This window comes from Akebia trifoliata, chromosome 4 (genome assembly GCF_017979445.1).
Source record: "Akebia trifoliata isolate Shusen 1 chromosome 4, ASM1797944v1, whole genome shotgun sequence".
Lineage (NCBI taxonomy): Eukaryota > Viridiplantae > Streptophyta > Magnoliopsida > Ranunculales > Lardizabalaceae > Akebia > Akebia trifoliata.
Window position 1 is genome coordinate 31,072,850 of NC_141378.1, and position 15,187 is coordinate 31,088,036.

The window sequence follows — 15,187 nt, forward strand, 5'->3', positions numbered from 1 at the left end:
TCAATTGATGGGATTTTGGCATATAGCCTTCAGTAATTGAAAGAGTGTAAAATGAGTAATAACCATTAACCCTTGACAACTTGTTGCATGTAGGACTTTCCGAGTGGGTGGTGTGTGTGACTGCGGGATTAGTCCTACCCGAATGGTGGGGATACCATGATATCAAAAAAAAAAAAAAAAAAAAAAGAAAAGGAAAGAAAAGGAAAAGATAAAATGGTAATTTATGTTTTTAATAAAAGTTTCTTACAGTGGGTGCAATCAATCATCTCGGTGTGTGCAAATAGAGCGAACCATGATTTTAGTAGTAGGAGGTACCTTCGTTAGTTGGAAACAAGGTGTATCTATAATTAAAGACAAAAATTGAGGGTGTACCACTAATTAGTTAAAGAAGAAAACAATATATAGGATGGCAGGGCAGACCGACTGACGATTGGTTAGGGTTTTTTGTTTTGTGAAGTGAGAACCTACGATCGAGTGCAGATAGGGTTTTGCAGTTCTGTTGTTTGTCTTCCATCACTTCTCGAAGTTTCGACGCCATGTACGGATCGAGAGGGTAAGTTTAAAATTTTAATGATTTCTTTTGTGTAATTTCGATTTGAATGTAGATGTTTGGTTCTTGTATGAATATGAATTTTACATTTTTTGGTTGTTTCTTGTGAGATGATCTAAAATCGCTACTGTTTATTATATTTTCGTTCAATTCTGTTATAACTTATAATAAACCCTAATAAGATGATTGTGTTTCATATTATATATATATATATATTTAGTCATATATTTTAGGGGTTAGGGATTGAATCAAGAGAACATGTACATAGGGATGTTTTCTGTTCACCATGGTTTAAAAAATCATTTTGTCGTCTCGTCCAGTCCCTGAACGAGACCGAGTCATCAGGGATGAGATATCCGATTTATTTGAGTCGTCTTGGACGAGATTTAAAAAAAAATCCTTAGAATCAGAACAAAACAGGTCTTTGAGATGACTTGTCAACTCGTCTCGTTGGTGGATGATACCGAGACAACTTGGATGAGTCTTCTCGGACGAGATTTAAAACCATGCTGTCTACTTTGTTCCATTTTGATACAATTCTTACGATGACAAGTTGGGAAGATTTATGTTGTGAGATACATGGACATTGGTTGTCTCTTGCAAGTTAGGTTTTATTGGTTTCTTTCATTGCTCATGGCTATTAAAGAGTCTTAAAAGAGTTCATTGCTAGTGCATCAAAGGGGAAAAAGTGGTGCCTTGGAGTTGTTTTTAAACTAGTTTTTTATTTTTTATTTTTGTGTGTGTTATGCCAGTGCCCATCGTGACTGAGATAACTTGAATGAGTTTTCACGTCTTGTATATATAGGGAAGCGTTCGGAGTCCCTAAAGAGAGCCAAGCATTGTGTTAAACATTTTTCAAAATAGGGGTTAGAAGTTTCGGAATGTGCTGATTTTTTGTGAGGATGATCTCTATGGTGAAGAGATCATCCTCACCAAACCATAGAGATCATCCTCACAAAAAATCAGCTCATTCCGAAATTTCTAACCCCAGTTTACAAGTTGAAAAATCGTGGATTGTCCGATTTTTGTAAACAACTTTTGATGGGGTTAGAAGTTTTGGAATGGGCTGATTTTTGGTGAGGAGGATCTCCTCATCATATAGATCACCCTAAAAAAAAAATCATCCCATTCCAAAACCTCTAATCCATACATTGAAAAAATGTTTGGCTCTCTTTAGGGCCTCCGAATGCCTCCCATATATATATATATTGCTTATCGTGGATATTCCCATCCTTTCAGGTGATACTAATCCTGCGGTCACACGCACCGCCCCCTCAAAAAGTCCTACGTACAACTGGTTGAGTTGAGGGTCAACCGGACCCCGAAGGGTAGCCCCAAGGAATTCATAGCTTCGTAGGGTTTCAAACACTTGACCTACCCTTCCTGAGGGAAAAGAGCATTCAATTCAAAATGTCATCATTTGCATCATAGGTTTCTTTTATTGGTTGTGGAAGTTGTTTGAGGAGTTCAAAGGCATTTTTTAAGGATTTAGTTTTTAGGTGGGAGGCAGTTTTTAGGGACATTAGATGGTTTGTTTTGGTTTGCTTGTTTTTTGGGTGCCCTTTGGGTTTCTCCTATTTTTCTTTATTGTCTTCTAAATGGTCTTCTAGCACCTCTTTCTTTTAATATGTAAATCTCTATTTGTTTGTAGAAAATAATTATATACTTAATTATGAATTTTATTTATATAAAAAACCATAATTGATCAATTTTTTCGAGATTCTTAAAATCTCGAACGAGATGACTAGGGTCTTTAGATGAGTGATTGAGATGATATCGTCATAGTGGAAAGCTCGCTCTGATGCCTTTAGATTATGTTGACTTTCTCAATTCATTTTTTTTACAAGTGTAATAATTTTATTAAGAAAAAAAAAGGAGGAAAGGAGGTTGAGGTAGCCCCAAATACAAGAAAAGTAAAGAAAAGAAAGAAAAGAAAGGAAAGGAAAAAAACAACTAAAGAAAGCAAACCAAGTACATCCTACTACTACATGGTTCATAAGGAATCCCACATGAACACAACATTTCAAAACAAAATCCTTTGAAATCCTAGTTGATTTTGCTCTAGAAGTAAAACAAACCCATAATCTCTAGCACCACAACATGATGAGAATTCTCCTTCCCCTGAAACACCCTTGAGCTTGAAAATGCACAATCGTTTTGGTGGGTTAGTTGATGTCGGTGTTTTCAAATAGCACATGAGGGATGTGTTATCTGCATATTCTATGTGCATATGCGATCAAATCATAGCATATGTGGTCGCATATTACCCAAAATGTCTTTTAATAAAATAGAAAAAAATAATAGAAATAGAAAATAGGAGTTTTTTTGCAATAATTATAGTATTTCTAAATAACTTTTTTTTTATTCTTTATATTTTCAATTTCATTATAATTAATTATATTTGTACGTTTAACAAGTTTGTAAGAATGCATAGACTCAAAAAATTTGAAAAGAAATATGAATTCTTGTTTCTTAGATGTTGAATTCTTGATTCTGGAATATTCCAAACATCCTTCAATCTTGATTCTTGCCATTTGAGCTTGATTCAGTTGATTTGAAGACTTAAAGATGTAGATAATATAGTTAGATTGTTAAAGAAATTAGAAATTAGAAATTAGAAGGGATCTAACAGAGTAGAAGTGAGTTAAAATGAGGATAGAAATCAATTACAGTGTTATAGGAATTGAAGGGGGAGGGGAAGGGGGGGGGGGTGATGATGGGGAAATTATAAAAAAAGTAAGTTTTTGTCCAATGGCCAACTTTTGACCGTTGGGCAAAAATGCCATCACATACTACATATGCCATGACATAATCATAGATGCAGTGATGGCATAGCCAATTTTGTTATCCAAGTTGGCAATTGGTTGACCTTCAACACTTTGTTGAGTTGTACCAGTGATTTATTTTATTTTTATTTTTGAGATTTTTTGTACAAGTAGTTTTCCTTGCTAGCATTGCAAAGTAGAAGTGTAGTCATAGCTTTTGCTTCCTTAGCTATTGGAGTTGCTTCCATTTGTAATTTGTTGGGAAATTTTTATAGAGAGAAATCACAATGTGCTCAAAGGCAAATAAGTGGATATCCATTAAATAATTTTGAGTGCCTAGGCTATAGTGTTCGTTGGTCTTTCACTTTCAAGGAGTTTAAGATTATTCTATTAGAATATTGCATTTTGATGGCATTCAGTGGTTAGTAGGGGCTGTCGGTATGTAGTTTTCACTTTCTTCTTTCTTTTAGTTTCTTGTTTTTTGTCCCTAGGTTTTCTTTTGTGCTGCTAGTATTTACCTTGAGCTATCAATGTTCTTGTAAATCATCCTATTTGGATTTAGCTTGTCACACCCCAAATCTGAATGCTAAAAAGAGAATTACACTGAAATCCTCCCTACCTGTCTCTCTCTAAAGTAAAACAAGCAGATAAAACTATTGAATTAATCAAATCTACTAAGTTACTTCACCACCTCTGTCGTCTCCATGTATTGCACCTGAAAATATGTAGGAAACAAGGGTGAGCCAATAGCTCGCAAGCTACTGACTACTCAACTTGAACCAATAATGCAATGCATGGCAGTACAAAGCCATTGTACTAGTTATAAATAAATAACTTATGTGGGTACATTAGATAAACTTAATTTATCATCATTTATCTACAGTGTTTTAAAGTACCTAAGGCGTACTTGAGGCGTTTTGGGTTCTTGAGGCGAGGCATAAGCCTTAATTAATAAAAAAATCCTAAAAAATAGATAAAATTTATAATAAATTTAGGGGTCACTAGTTTCATTTATACAAAACTCTAGATTTCATTGTGGGGGCCAGGTGCTTCTCAAAGTTTCACCCATGAGAGGGGTCATGAGTTTCATTTATACAAAACTAAATCCTATTATATACTTTTTTATTAAATGGTAATCCTATTTGTTATTTGGCAATTCGGACATATGCATTTTAGATGCATTCACCAGTCTCCTAGTTATCACGATTACCTTATGAGCGAACATATTATGTGTTTTCTATTTGGGTGGTATTCAAGGTATTCAATTTTGTTTTCGGTGTCTATTTTAGTTGGTCTGGAAATGAAATATTTTGTGAATTTTTTCTTCAATCAGTGTGAAAATCAATGTAATTTTTGGAAATGATAGAAATATTGAAGATGCTTTCACTAGGAGTGTAGAAAATGATAAAATAGGCATTATAATACATTGAAATAACGAATTAATATGCTTAGAATACATTAAAATAAGATGAAATAGATAATAAACTAATCATAATTCATTTGTATTAATGGACAAATGTTATATTCAATTTTTTCTTTGTAAATACTATGTGTAATTTACAAGTTCTTTTAATTATAAGTTTTTTCAAAACAGAATATTCTGGTCAAAATTTACTATTCATCGAATTATATTCACTGAAATATTGCATTTTTATTCCTAGAATTTGATAATTTTGGTTGAAATTCACTATTCATTGAAATATTTCGCAAAGTGAATAGTGATATCCACTGAAATATATACAAAAAAAAATTGTTGGTTAAATTTCGTGTCAAAACATGTGGAAATGGAAATCTTTCAGTATATTTTGTGGAAATATGTCAAAATTTAATACTATGGTGGTATTCTTTGTTTCAAACTAAAAATTCTCTCTTTAAATAGTAGATTCTATATTTTTTAATGTTTTGATTTTCATCTTTTGGACCTTTGATTTTGCAAAGCCTGTGCATATGATGGCTTACACTTGATCTCTGAACTTCAGGTAAGTTCATATGTTGAAATTGATGTTGCTGATGCTCATACTTTGTACTAATTTATCGTTAACAATTTCAATGGATTTTTTATTTACTAATTTGAAATATAGTTAAGTGTCCTTTATCATTCTTGGGTCAAAGAAGCATTCTTTTTAAATTAGTATGAAAGATTTGTTTACTTTTTTGGGTGCTAGAAATTTTGTTTATCTTTACATTAAAGATTTTATTTATTTGGTGTATTTGAACTTTGGGATTTGAAAGCTCAATATGTCTATCTTGTGGTTGATGGTGAAGAAAAACAAATATATATATATATATATATATATTAATTATTTTATTTTGATGAATGTAGGATTATATTTTTAAAAGAAAAATGATGTCAAGGGTACCTGTTTACAACAAAGAAAAAAAAAAAACAAAAACAAAAACGTAAAATTGTTGAAGCATACTACCTCAAACCCTTCAAATACCTCCACCAGAAGAACCCCCGGCAAATGCGAATCAATACAAACAAGATTACAACTAAACTTAAATCATCCTAGTATACTGCCTTAAATCCTGAAATTGCTTGAACCAAGAGAACGTAATCCCTTAAATTGTTGTAATGATGGAATGCCCATCCTGCTCTTTCCCATCAAAGGCTCGAAAGTTATGCTGCATCCATAAACCCCGATAAATAGCAAATGATTACAAACAAGAGTAATTGAATGATTACTCATTACATGAGTTATCAATTTTGTGGATCATGATATTCTTAGCTATTTTGGGGCTAATGCCTTGCTTCCCAATGTGTAATCCAGTTTGCCTCTTACAGGAACCTGTATTATTTTTTAGGGTGTACCTAGGTTTGGTCCAAAATTTCAATCTTTAATTTAGAGTATTAAGGTTTTATGTACCTTGTGAAGTTTTTTTAGGTGTGTGGGCATTGGTCTATGAGCCATATTCATCATTTTGAGTGCCCTAGGAGGGATGAAATCGAAACCAAAATAACATGTATTATGATAAGGATCTTTTTCCTCAGCAGAGCAACCCAATCTGTGTTGGAATTTATCTTGTGAATTTTTTTCCTAATAATCAAACATTTTGTCAAGGAAAGCTAGCTACAAGAGTACGTATAGGCGAAAGAGTCCTGATTCAATTGTAATTAGCACCTATAACCAAGTGATTTGTGATGCAGTGAAATTGTATTCCTTTTTTTTTTTTCTCTCTTTTGGGTGTTATTTAGTAATTTTATTTATCTTTTGGTTATTAATTTAACATTGTTATATTAGCTTTAAAAAGTAGGGATATAAATATGAACATGTTTTGTGGATTTGCTTTCACGAGAGTATATAATCACCTTTTCTTCTATGATTGAGTGCTGTATTGCAAGTTTATTCATGTTACTTCTCCTAAAAATGTTATCTCAAATTCAATTGTGGGAATTATGGCCATGGGTTAGACCTTACCAGTGCTTCTTGTTTAGAGTGGGGCCTTGCCTCCAATTGAGCTTGGATGGGCTAAGGTCCAAAATTTTCTTTTATTTGACTCATAAGACTGACAGTTGAGAATGCTAGAAACATGAATAATCTAGGTTTCAGGAAATCGGGGGTTGGGTTTGGTTTTATTAACAGGGTTGAGTGTGGGGGATTGTTTTTTTATTTTTTTTTATTTTGGGATTGAATAACTGAAGGGCAATATTGGGAAGCGGGGGGGTATCGGATGGGTACGAGGTTGGCTCAAAGAGACAAAGAATGATCGAATCAAATCCCTACTTCGCAGTGAGTGGCGTCGGCGGCTCCAGCAGTTACCAGCCTTACAATTACAGTGGTGGATGGAACCCTACATTTCCCGTGGTCCGTCTCAGGGGGCTTCCGTTCAACTGCACCGATATTGACATCTTCAAATTCTTTGCGGGGCTAGACATAGTAGATGTTCTGTTGGTCAACAAAAATGGTCGGTTCTCAGGTGAGGCTTTCGTTGTCCTGGCGAGTAGCATGCAAGCTGAGTTTGCCATACAGAGGGACCGTCAAAACATGGGGCGTAGGTATGTGGAAGTGTTTAGATGCAACAAACAAGACTACTACTGTGCTGTGGCATCAGAGGTGAAATATGAAGGAATTTACGACGAGTATCGTGGTAGTCCTCCCCCTCCTGAACGATCGAAGAAGAGGTCAATCGATAAGGACCAATTGGAGTACACAGAGATCTTAAAGCTCCGTGGTCTTCCCTATTCTGCGACAAAGTCTGATATCGTGGAGTTCTTTGATGAGTTCGAGCTGACAGACGAAAAGATACACATTGCTTCCCGTCCTGACGGAAAAGCAACTGGTGAGGCATACGTGGAGTTTGCTTCAGCTGACGAGGCTAAGAAAGCAATGTGCAAAGACAAGATGATTATTGGTTCAAGGTATGTGGAACTGTTCCCTTCAACACCTGACGAGGCCAGGCGTGCTGAATCAAGATCAAGGCAGTGATACAGGTAGATTTTCAAATCTGATGTATCTGATCCAATCCATCATCCCCTCTTCTGCTTGGACTGGCTTTTGGAATCGTTAGTTGTGGTACTGGATTTTTTTTTAATGTTTATAAAGTACACAATTAAGATTTTCTTAATCAAATTGTCTGGTCTTTGTAGAATCATTTGGTATACTGGTTTTAGATTTCAGAGTAAGGGCAGGTTGTTTATGGTGGTTACGTTTTTGTAGGGCTGCAACTCCGGTCGGTTGGGGATCAACCAGTGCCCAACCTGACCTTGGGCATAAAATGCCCAATTCAAATCGGGTTGGCTCATTCCTCGTTAATACTAGATAAAATAATAATAATAATAATAATAATAATGGTATGTAAAAATATATAAAAAATACAAAATTTACAATTGTGTCCTAAAAAAGATGATGATGATTAACTTTTAAGTTTGAAATGCAAATGAGAAAATCAAAGATATTTTAAAGTTGTATAACCATATTAAGGTTGGGTTTGGGCAATTCAATGTCTATGCTTAATCCCAACCACATTTGATTTGATTTGGTCAGTTTTTATTTTTATTTGCCTCAAACCGGACCTGAACCTAGCTAGTCATGCCTACTACACCTGACTCAAGGTCAGGTTGAGCTAGGTTTGGGTTTAGTCTGCTGAAGTTGCATCCTTACTTGTTTGAGGTTCTTTGCTCTTAAATCATAAGGTTGTGGGATTCAATTGCAGAAAGTGTCTTGCCTCAATTACCATGTTGAGCCTTGCCAACAAATGTGCCTCAACCTGATAGATCTTTAAACTTAAAGAGCTATTTGTAATGGCTTTGACTGCCCTTGTATCCAAGTTGTTGAGTAGCCATACCTACTGGTTTTTACAAGTATACGTTCGTATCTCATTGCTCATGAGGGAGTTGAATCCTAATCCAACCCTAAACAGGTGGGCTATCAGTTAGATCGTTTGGAATAAGTTCAAGTGTCTTTCAAAATTGAGTTACAAGTAAGAGGGTTATTTTTTTTTCCTTAAAAGGATTTGTGTTGCTCGCAACTTTTAGAATGAAAAATTCATTACAAATCATGATAATCATTACTTCCAATTAAATATATATATATATGGGAAATATGGAAATGTTCACCACCAAACATTTTGGCAAACATTTTTCAAAACATGGGTTAGAAGTTTTGGAATGGGCTGATTTTTTGCGAGGATGATCTCTACGGTGAGGAGATCATCATCACCAAAAATCAGTCCATTCCAAAACTTCTAGTCCCATATATATATATATATATGGGTCCCGTTCAGCAACAAACATTTTGGCAAAACATTTTTCAAAACATGGGTTAGAGGTTTTGGAATGGGCTGATTTTTGGTGAGGATGATCTCTATGGTGAGGAGATCATCCTCACAAAACATCAGCCCATTCCAAAATTTCTAGCCCAGTTTACAAGTTGAAAAATCGTGGACCGTCCATTTTTTGTAAATCATTTTTGATGAGGTTAGAAGTTTTGGAATGGGCTGATTTTCGGTGATGATGATCTCCTCACTGTAGAGAGCATCCTCACCAAAAATCAGCCCATTCCAAAACCTCTAACCCATGTTTTAAAAAATGTTTTGCCAAAATGTTTGTCAAAATGTTTGTTGCTGAACATTTCCCTATATATATTTACTCATATATCTGTGACGTGTTTTGTCTTATGTGGGCTAAAAGTTTCGGATTGACCTGATTTTTGGTGAGAATGATCTCAATGATGAGGAGATCATCTTCGCCAAAAATCAGCTCAATCTGAAACTTTTAACCTCGTGTATATATATATATATATATATATATATATATATATATATATATATATATATATATATATATTTTTTGATTGATTATAAGTCGAACTTAGGGAGGGGGGAAGGGGTTGAGTGGAGAGAGGGTAACACTCAGCTGACCGAAACAGATGCATAGAATACAAGTCAAGAAAAGCCAAATAATAATATACTGAGAAATAAGAGCACCACCCTCGGCCTCCTCCTCAAAGGGAAGCTTTAATTTCTGTAGATTTCCTTCTTTCCTTCCTTCCATCATATCCTCTCTCATGTCATCATATCTTTCAATGATCAGAAATATCAATTATATAAATTCCACACCTACTACGCCAATTTCCATTTTAAAGCTACTATAGATACATACACATAGGCAGTCTTAGACCCATTATTTCCAAAAATCAACATAGTGGAAGATCCCCAAAAGATGGTATAAAAGTTTTACACCAAACAAAGGTCGATCAGTGTTCAAGGCATAGAGGTTCATTTCATTATAAATGGTAGGACCCTTGGCTTTTTGGTCTGGACCAGTTTATATATAATTTGCACAGTTCCAGTTTCTGGTATATTTTGATCTCGCCTTCCACTTAGGCAATATTTTATAGCCCAAGAATCCTCTAATAATGATTGTTTAATGTGTTTTTTTTTTCAAAAAAAACCTTAACCCTATGAATAAACTCATTTACCCTCCTTCCCTTCCCTTCCCTTAAGTTTCCTTTTAGTACTTTTGCCCTTTTGCAAATAAATTCCTAACATTTCCTTTGCCTTTCCTTGTAATTAATTGAACTTCAACGGTTGGTGGGAAGTCTCTGTGAGCCAAGAATTTTATCTAATAGAAATCTTGAAAGTCAATTACATCTTAACCTCAATCAATTTGGATCTCTAGAAGATGATAATTGATCTGCAAGATGATAATTTGGATCTTTGTAGACATCTCATTTTTGCACTTGTCTGATTAATCAACTCATCAACCCGATTGCGACGACTTTCAATGATGGATGAATATTCTAATGTTTTTTTTTGTTAGTAGATGTGTTTCCAAAGTTCAGATGAGATACATCAAATAAGTAAAATTTTAGAAACCACGCTACGCTAGGAAAATATGATCCAAAACATAAAAATCATCATTCTTGAGACAAAAAGCAGTTTTACGAGAAAAATCATCAAAAAATAATCAAATTACTAAAATACCCCTAACATCAGAACATCTCTAGAACCTACATTATGTTTATGAAAACCTTTCAAACACATAAAACAATAAACTAAAATCAAATAAGCTGTTTCGTCAATTTTTACAAAATTTGATAAAATTATGAAAACGTCCCTCATAGGGTTTACAATCATTTCACGCTGAAAACTCATAAGTGATAAAAACTAATACTCTCATTAAAATCCTTACGAAAAATCGATTTTAATATATTCCAAAACATTGAAAAACAACCTCTCAACACAAAAGTCATCATTGAGGGCAAAATGATGATTTTTCAAATCCTAAAAATAAAAATTAAAAACTAATAATTAAAATATTAATTAACATAAAGTGGAATCTTAATAAATTAAATTAAAAATTTTTAACAAATAAAACAAATTAATTAAGCCTACGGGCCAAATTTTAAGTGGTAGCCCATTTACTTAAATGAAGCCCACATGATATTTAATAAAAAACCCTCCACTAGGAGTCCCAAAGAATTAAAAATATAATTTAATAAAGAACTCTCCATTGGGGGGTTTCTCCAAAAACTTAAAAACATTTCATTCTACGTAAGTCAAAATTTAAAATTCAAATAAAATCTAATTGAAATAACTTAAACTTATCTTTAAGAGACCTAATCCCAAATCCTAATCTCCCAAAATCTCTTTAAAAATGAGCCTCCACCACCTAAATTCTGAGGTCAAGAAAAACCCTAAGAAAGAAAGGCCAAAAACTCTTCCAAGACTTTTCAAATTTCTAAATCTGAAGTCCCAAGTCCATACTTAACACCCAAATCTTATTTTTTTTACTTAAAAAACACCCAGAAATTCTTAAAACACCCCGAAAAGCTAAAAAATATTCAAATCTAGGAGGAGAAAACCTCATCTCAGAGATCTAGTGATGGAGACAAAAATAAGAAAATTCACACAAGGAATACTCTCTGCCAGTTCTGAGGGAATCCACCGTCGCAATCACTCAGGTAAAAAAGGTAATTTTTTTATTTTAATTTTTAGGCCATTTTTTTTTTGCAATGTAAAACTTTTGAAAAAAGTAGAGATCGACGTTTGTCGGGCGGGATTAGTGCCCGCACCCACGGGTTGAGGGCGCTTTCAGGTCCTATTAAGACATTTTCGGTCTAGACACAAAGATGTTCGTTCACAAGTTACCTATCACGCCAGGAAGCAATTCAGTTAAATAAAAATTGAGAATATTAAAGTCAAAATGGACTCCTTGAGGTTAAGGAAAAAGTAATGAAGTAATTTCAGGTAGGATTTTTCGCGATATCCACATACCTTGAGTGGCTCACAAACGTTGTTCTGGTACCAAAGAAGGATGTGTGTTGACTATTGAGATTTGAATAGATCCAATCCTGAAGATGATTTTTCATTGCTACACATTGACATTCTGGTCAACAATACAACAAAGCATGTTATGTTCTCGTTCATGGATGATTTCTTAGCCTACAATCAAATAAAAATGGTAGAAAAAAATCAAAAGAAGACTGTGTGCATCACACCTTGGGGTACTTTTTACTATAAAGTCATGCCATTCGATCTCAATAATGTTAGAGCAACTTACTAACGAACAATGACTCCCTTGTTCCACGATATGATTCACAAATAAATATAAGTATACGTGAACGACATGATAGCTAAATCCAACCTCAATGAAGATCATTTGGTAAATCTAAAGAAATTGTGGCGCTCCGCCAAACGCTAACACAAAGCCCCATGTCAGATCTCGAGGCATAAAGTAGCACCTCGAAATTTCGGCATGATCCCCTCTATTTATATTAGCATTCCAAGGCGTTCAACCTGCACCTGATAAACGACATACAATCCTGCATATATACATACAAAATATCACAATAGCGGAAGCCTACATACATCTAATAACATATAATAGATTATAGTACGGAAGAATAACAAAATACAGAATTATACAACTTTCACTCTAACAAAAGTCCTAACGTTCGATACAAAAAAACCCATAATACTCCTAGACGAATCTGACACCATTAGGGGTATAATCCCAATACTCACCAAGTAACGGACTCTGGCTATCTATCTGACCCATTAGATGATTCACACACATTTTTTATACCTGTCTCGCATAGCTTCGGATTTGAAACTAAAAAAAAAGAGAAGAAAATGATGAGTAACAATGGTTACCCAGTAAGGAAGCAACCAATATCTACCAATAATCTCTCCTAACATGAACGAATAAACATACTGAATCATTTTAAAATATGCAAAGTTTTATAAAAAAAATTACTAACTGGTACAATAGCCAGGGATGAGCAATTAAACATTTTAAAACTCACATTACATCAATCAACCATACCCACTATAACATTTTCTTTTTATACAAATCTAATTAACCAAATAGAAACATTAAACATGTATTTCATTTTATATATCAAAAGAAGGCAACATATACATAATACACAATGGTGGAGTAGTGGAATTAGAGAGTTGGGATTCACAACTGGATCGCTCCCAATCAGGACATGATGCTTCATAATAATGTAGTAGTTCCTAATTTTGTAGCTGGTCGCTGTTTACCACACTTGTGGGATCATTTATCCAGCTCAGGCTGGCCGTTTGATGTGACCATAAGCAATGGGTCTCTTTTCGATGTGTTAGAACGTTCGACTACTATAGATTGTTAGTGATCACTGACTAATCATCTTTGTTTATGCTTATAAGGCATGCATGTGATTCCCAAATATACAAACCATTCGTATACGACCACATTTACATTACAAGTTCACTAGTAAAGATAGAGAGGAATAACCCGGATTCCAGTTGTATCTCCAATCTCATACGCGTCTCATACCATGTATGAGCTTGGTGGTCCTTACCGTACATCTTAGGATAATACACTACTACGGATGATATAATGCACTATCCTTTCAAGCATTCACAGACTCTTTAACAGCTTGCAAAATAACTACATACATATATATATATATATATATATATATATATATATATATATATTATCTTCATTTGAAAACAAAAGAGAAATTAACAATACAAGATTTAGAATGGATATCTAGTTTCCTGCCATGCAAGTGTGGCTACTCGGCCTAAAATAAATAATAGAATGGAAAAGTAAACAGCGCCTCGCGCTAACAGAAAGTAAATAAACATGCAACTAGTAACATTATCCCTGGATATCTGTTCACCAACCTACACACAACACAACAATATAAAATGAAGACATCACCCCTCGGGTGTGACTAACATTTTACCGTTTCATACCCTTTTTTCTTTTTTTCGATTTTTACCGTTTTCAATCTTTCAAACAAAATATTCACTTTTTGATATTCATCAACTCAATTTGAGTTCATTGAATATTAAATCATTTTTCCAACTATGAAATTTATTTTTATCAATAACATTGAAAAGGTACAAAACTTAAATCAAAACGGGGTTTGAGCGGTGCATAGGACCCAACTGACGGAAATAACCCGTTGAAATATCTTACCCACGTATATTTTGTTATAAAATACAGTTAAACATATCAAACATGTAAGTTTTGGCGTGAATTTGAAATAACAAAAAGAATTCTATATTTTTGGAAACACAACACAAATTTTTAATAAAATCCTAAATGAAATTTTCACAATCTACGATTACTAATAGAAATTGAGAGTTCCTTACTATCTCTAGACGACGAAATTGAAGCACGTGCACAAAAATTGAGAAAATTGACATGGAAATCGAGGCGGTTTGAACTTCAAGACGATTGATTTTTAAATCTAACCCGGTGGTTTCGAAGATCTTGACGTCGTCGTCCTTTCTCCATTCTACGATGGATGCCAGTTTGATCCCGAAACGGATGAAATCGTAGGTCGAAGTTGCAAAACCACCGTATATATATACGACTATTTTTTGATGATACGGGGCAAAAAAGAAAAGAAAACAGAAGGAAATTGGGTGTATTTTGTAGATGTCAAGGCTGCGGACATTTTTTCCTTTTACGTTGGTCGTCAACGACGGACCGTTTGCGACGACTCTGAGTTGGAAAGTCGAAGGAAAAATAATTTTTTTAAAAATGTTAGCTGATTTTTTTTGAAAAACTTTGGAAGATGAATAGTGTAAAAAAATTTAAAATTTATTTATATAAATTTTTGGGACGAAATCGGTATTTTACCTATTGTTTCAATCGATGATAACTTGATCGTCTGGACTCCAAAAGTGACAAATGAATACTCTATTTCATCTAATTTTTCATTTCGGATCTAATGGTGTGGTCAATTTCTACAAATTATATCTCTAAAAAAATTTACATTTCTGATCTGATGTGACACTAAAATTGACGTCGTTTTCGTTTTTGACGATAATTCGACTTTCTGTGTTCCAAAAAATATAAATAAATAATCCATGTTCAATTATTTTTCGTTATGAATCCAATGGTATGATCGAATCTTAAAAATTC

General features: G+C 34.0%; 1 protein-coding gene and 1 non-coding gene across 3 annotated transcripts; both read left to right on the plus strand.

Moving 5' to 3' along the window:
- The first annotated feature begins 395 nt into the window (after positions 1-395).
- On the plus strand, positions 396-7,886 carry LOC147404708 (RNA-binding (RRM/RBD/RNP motifs) family protein). Of its 2 annotated transcripts, none has more exons than XM_086440768.1 (2): positions 396-553; positions 7,048-7,886. In XM_086440768.1, the coding sequence occupies exon 2, from the start codon at positions 7,263-7,265 to the stop codon at positions 7,740-7,742; it is 480 nt and encodes a 159-aa protein (XP_086296894.1). In that variant the 5' UTR covers positions 396-553; positions 7,048-7,262; the 3' UTR covers positions 7,743-7,886. The 2 variants fall into 2 exon arrangements, with proteins under 2 accessions (XP_086296894.1, XP_086296893.1); XM_086440767.1 differs by having other exon boundaries at positions 397-553; positions 6,959-7,886.
- LOC147404709 (small nucleolar RNA snoR101) lies at positions 5,268-5,330 on the plus strand. The gene has a single exon (XR_015178138.1). It is a non-coding gene; the product is annotated as a small nucleolar RNA snoR101 (small nucleolar RNA).
- Positions 7,887-15,187: the final 7,301 nt, after the last annotated feature.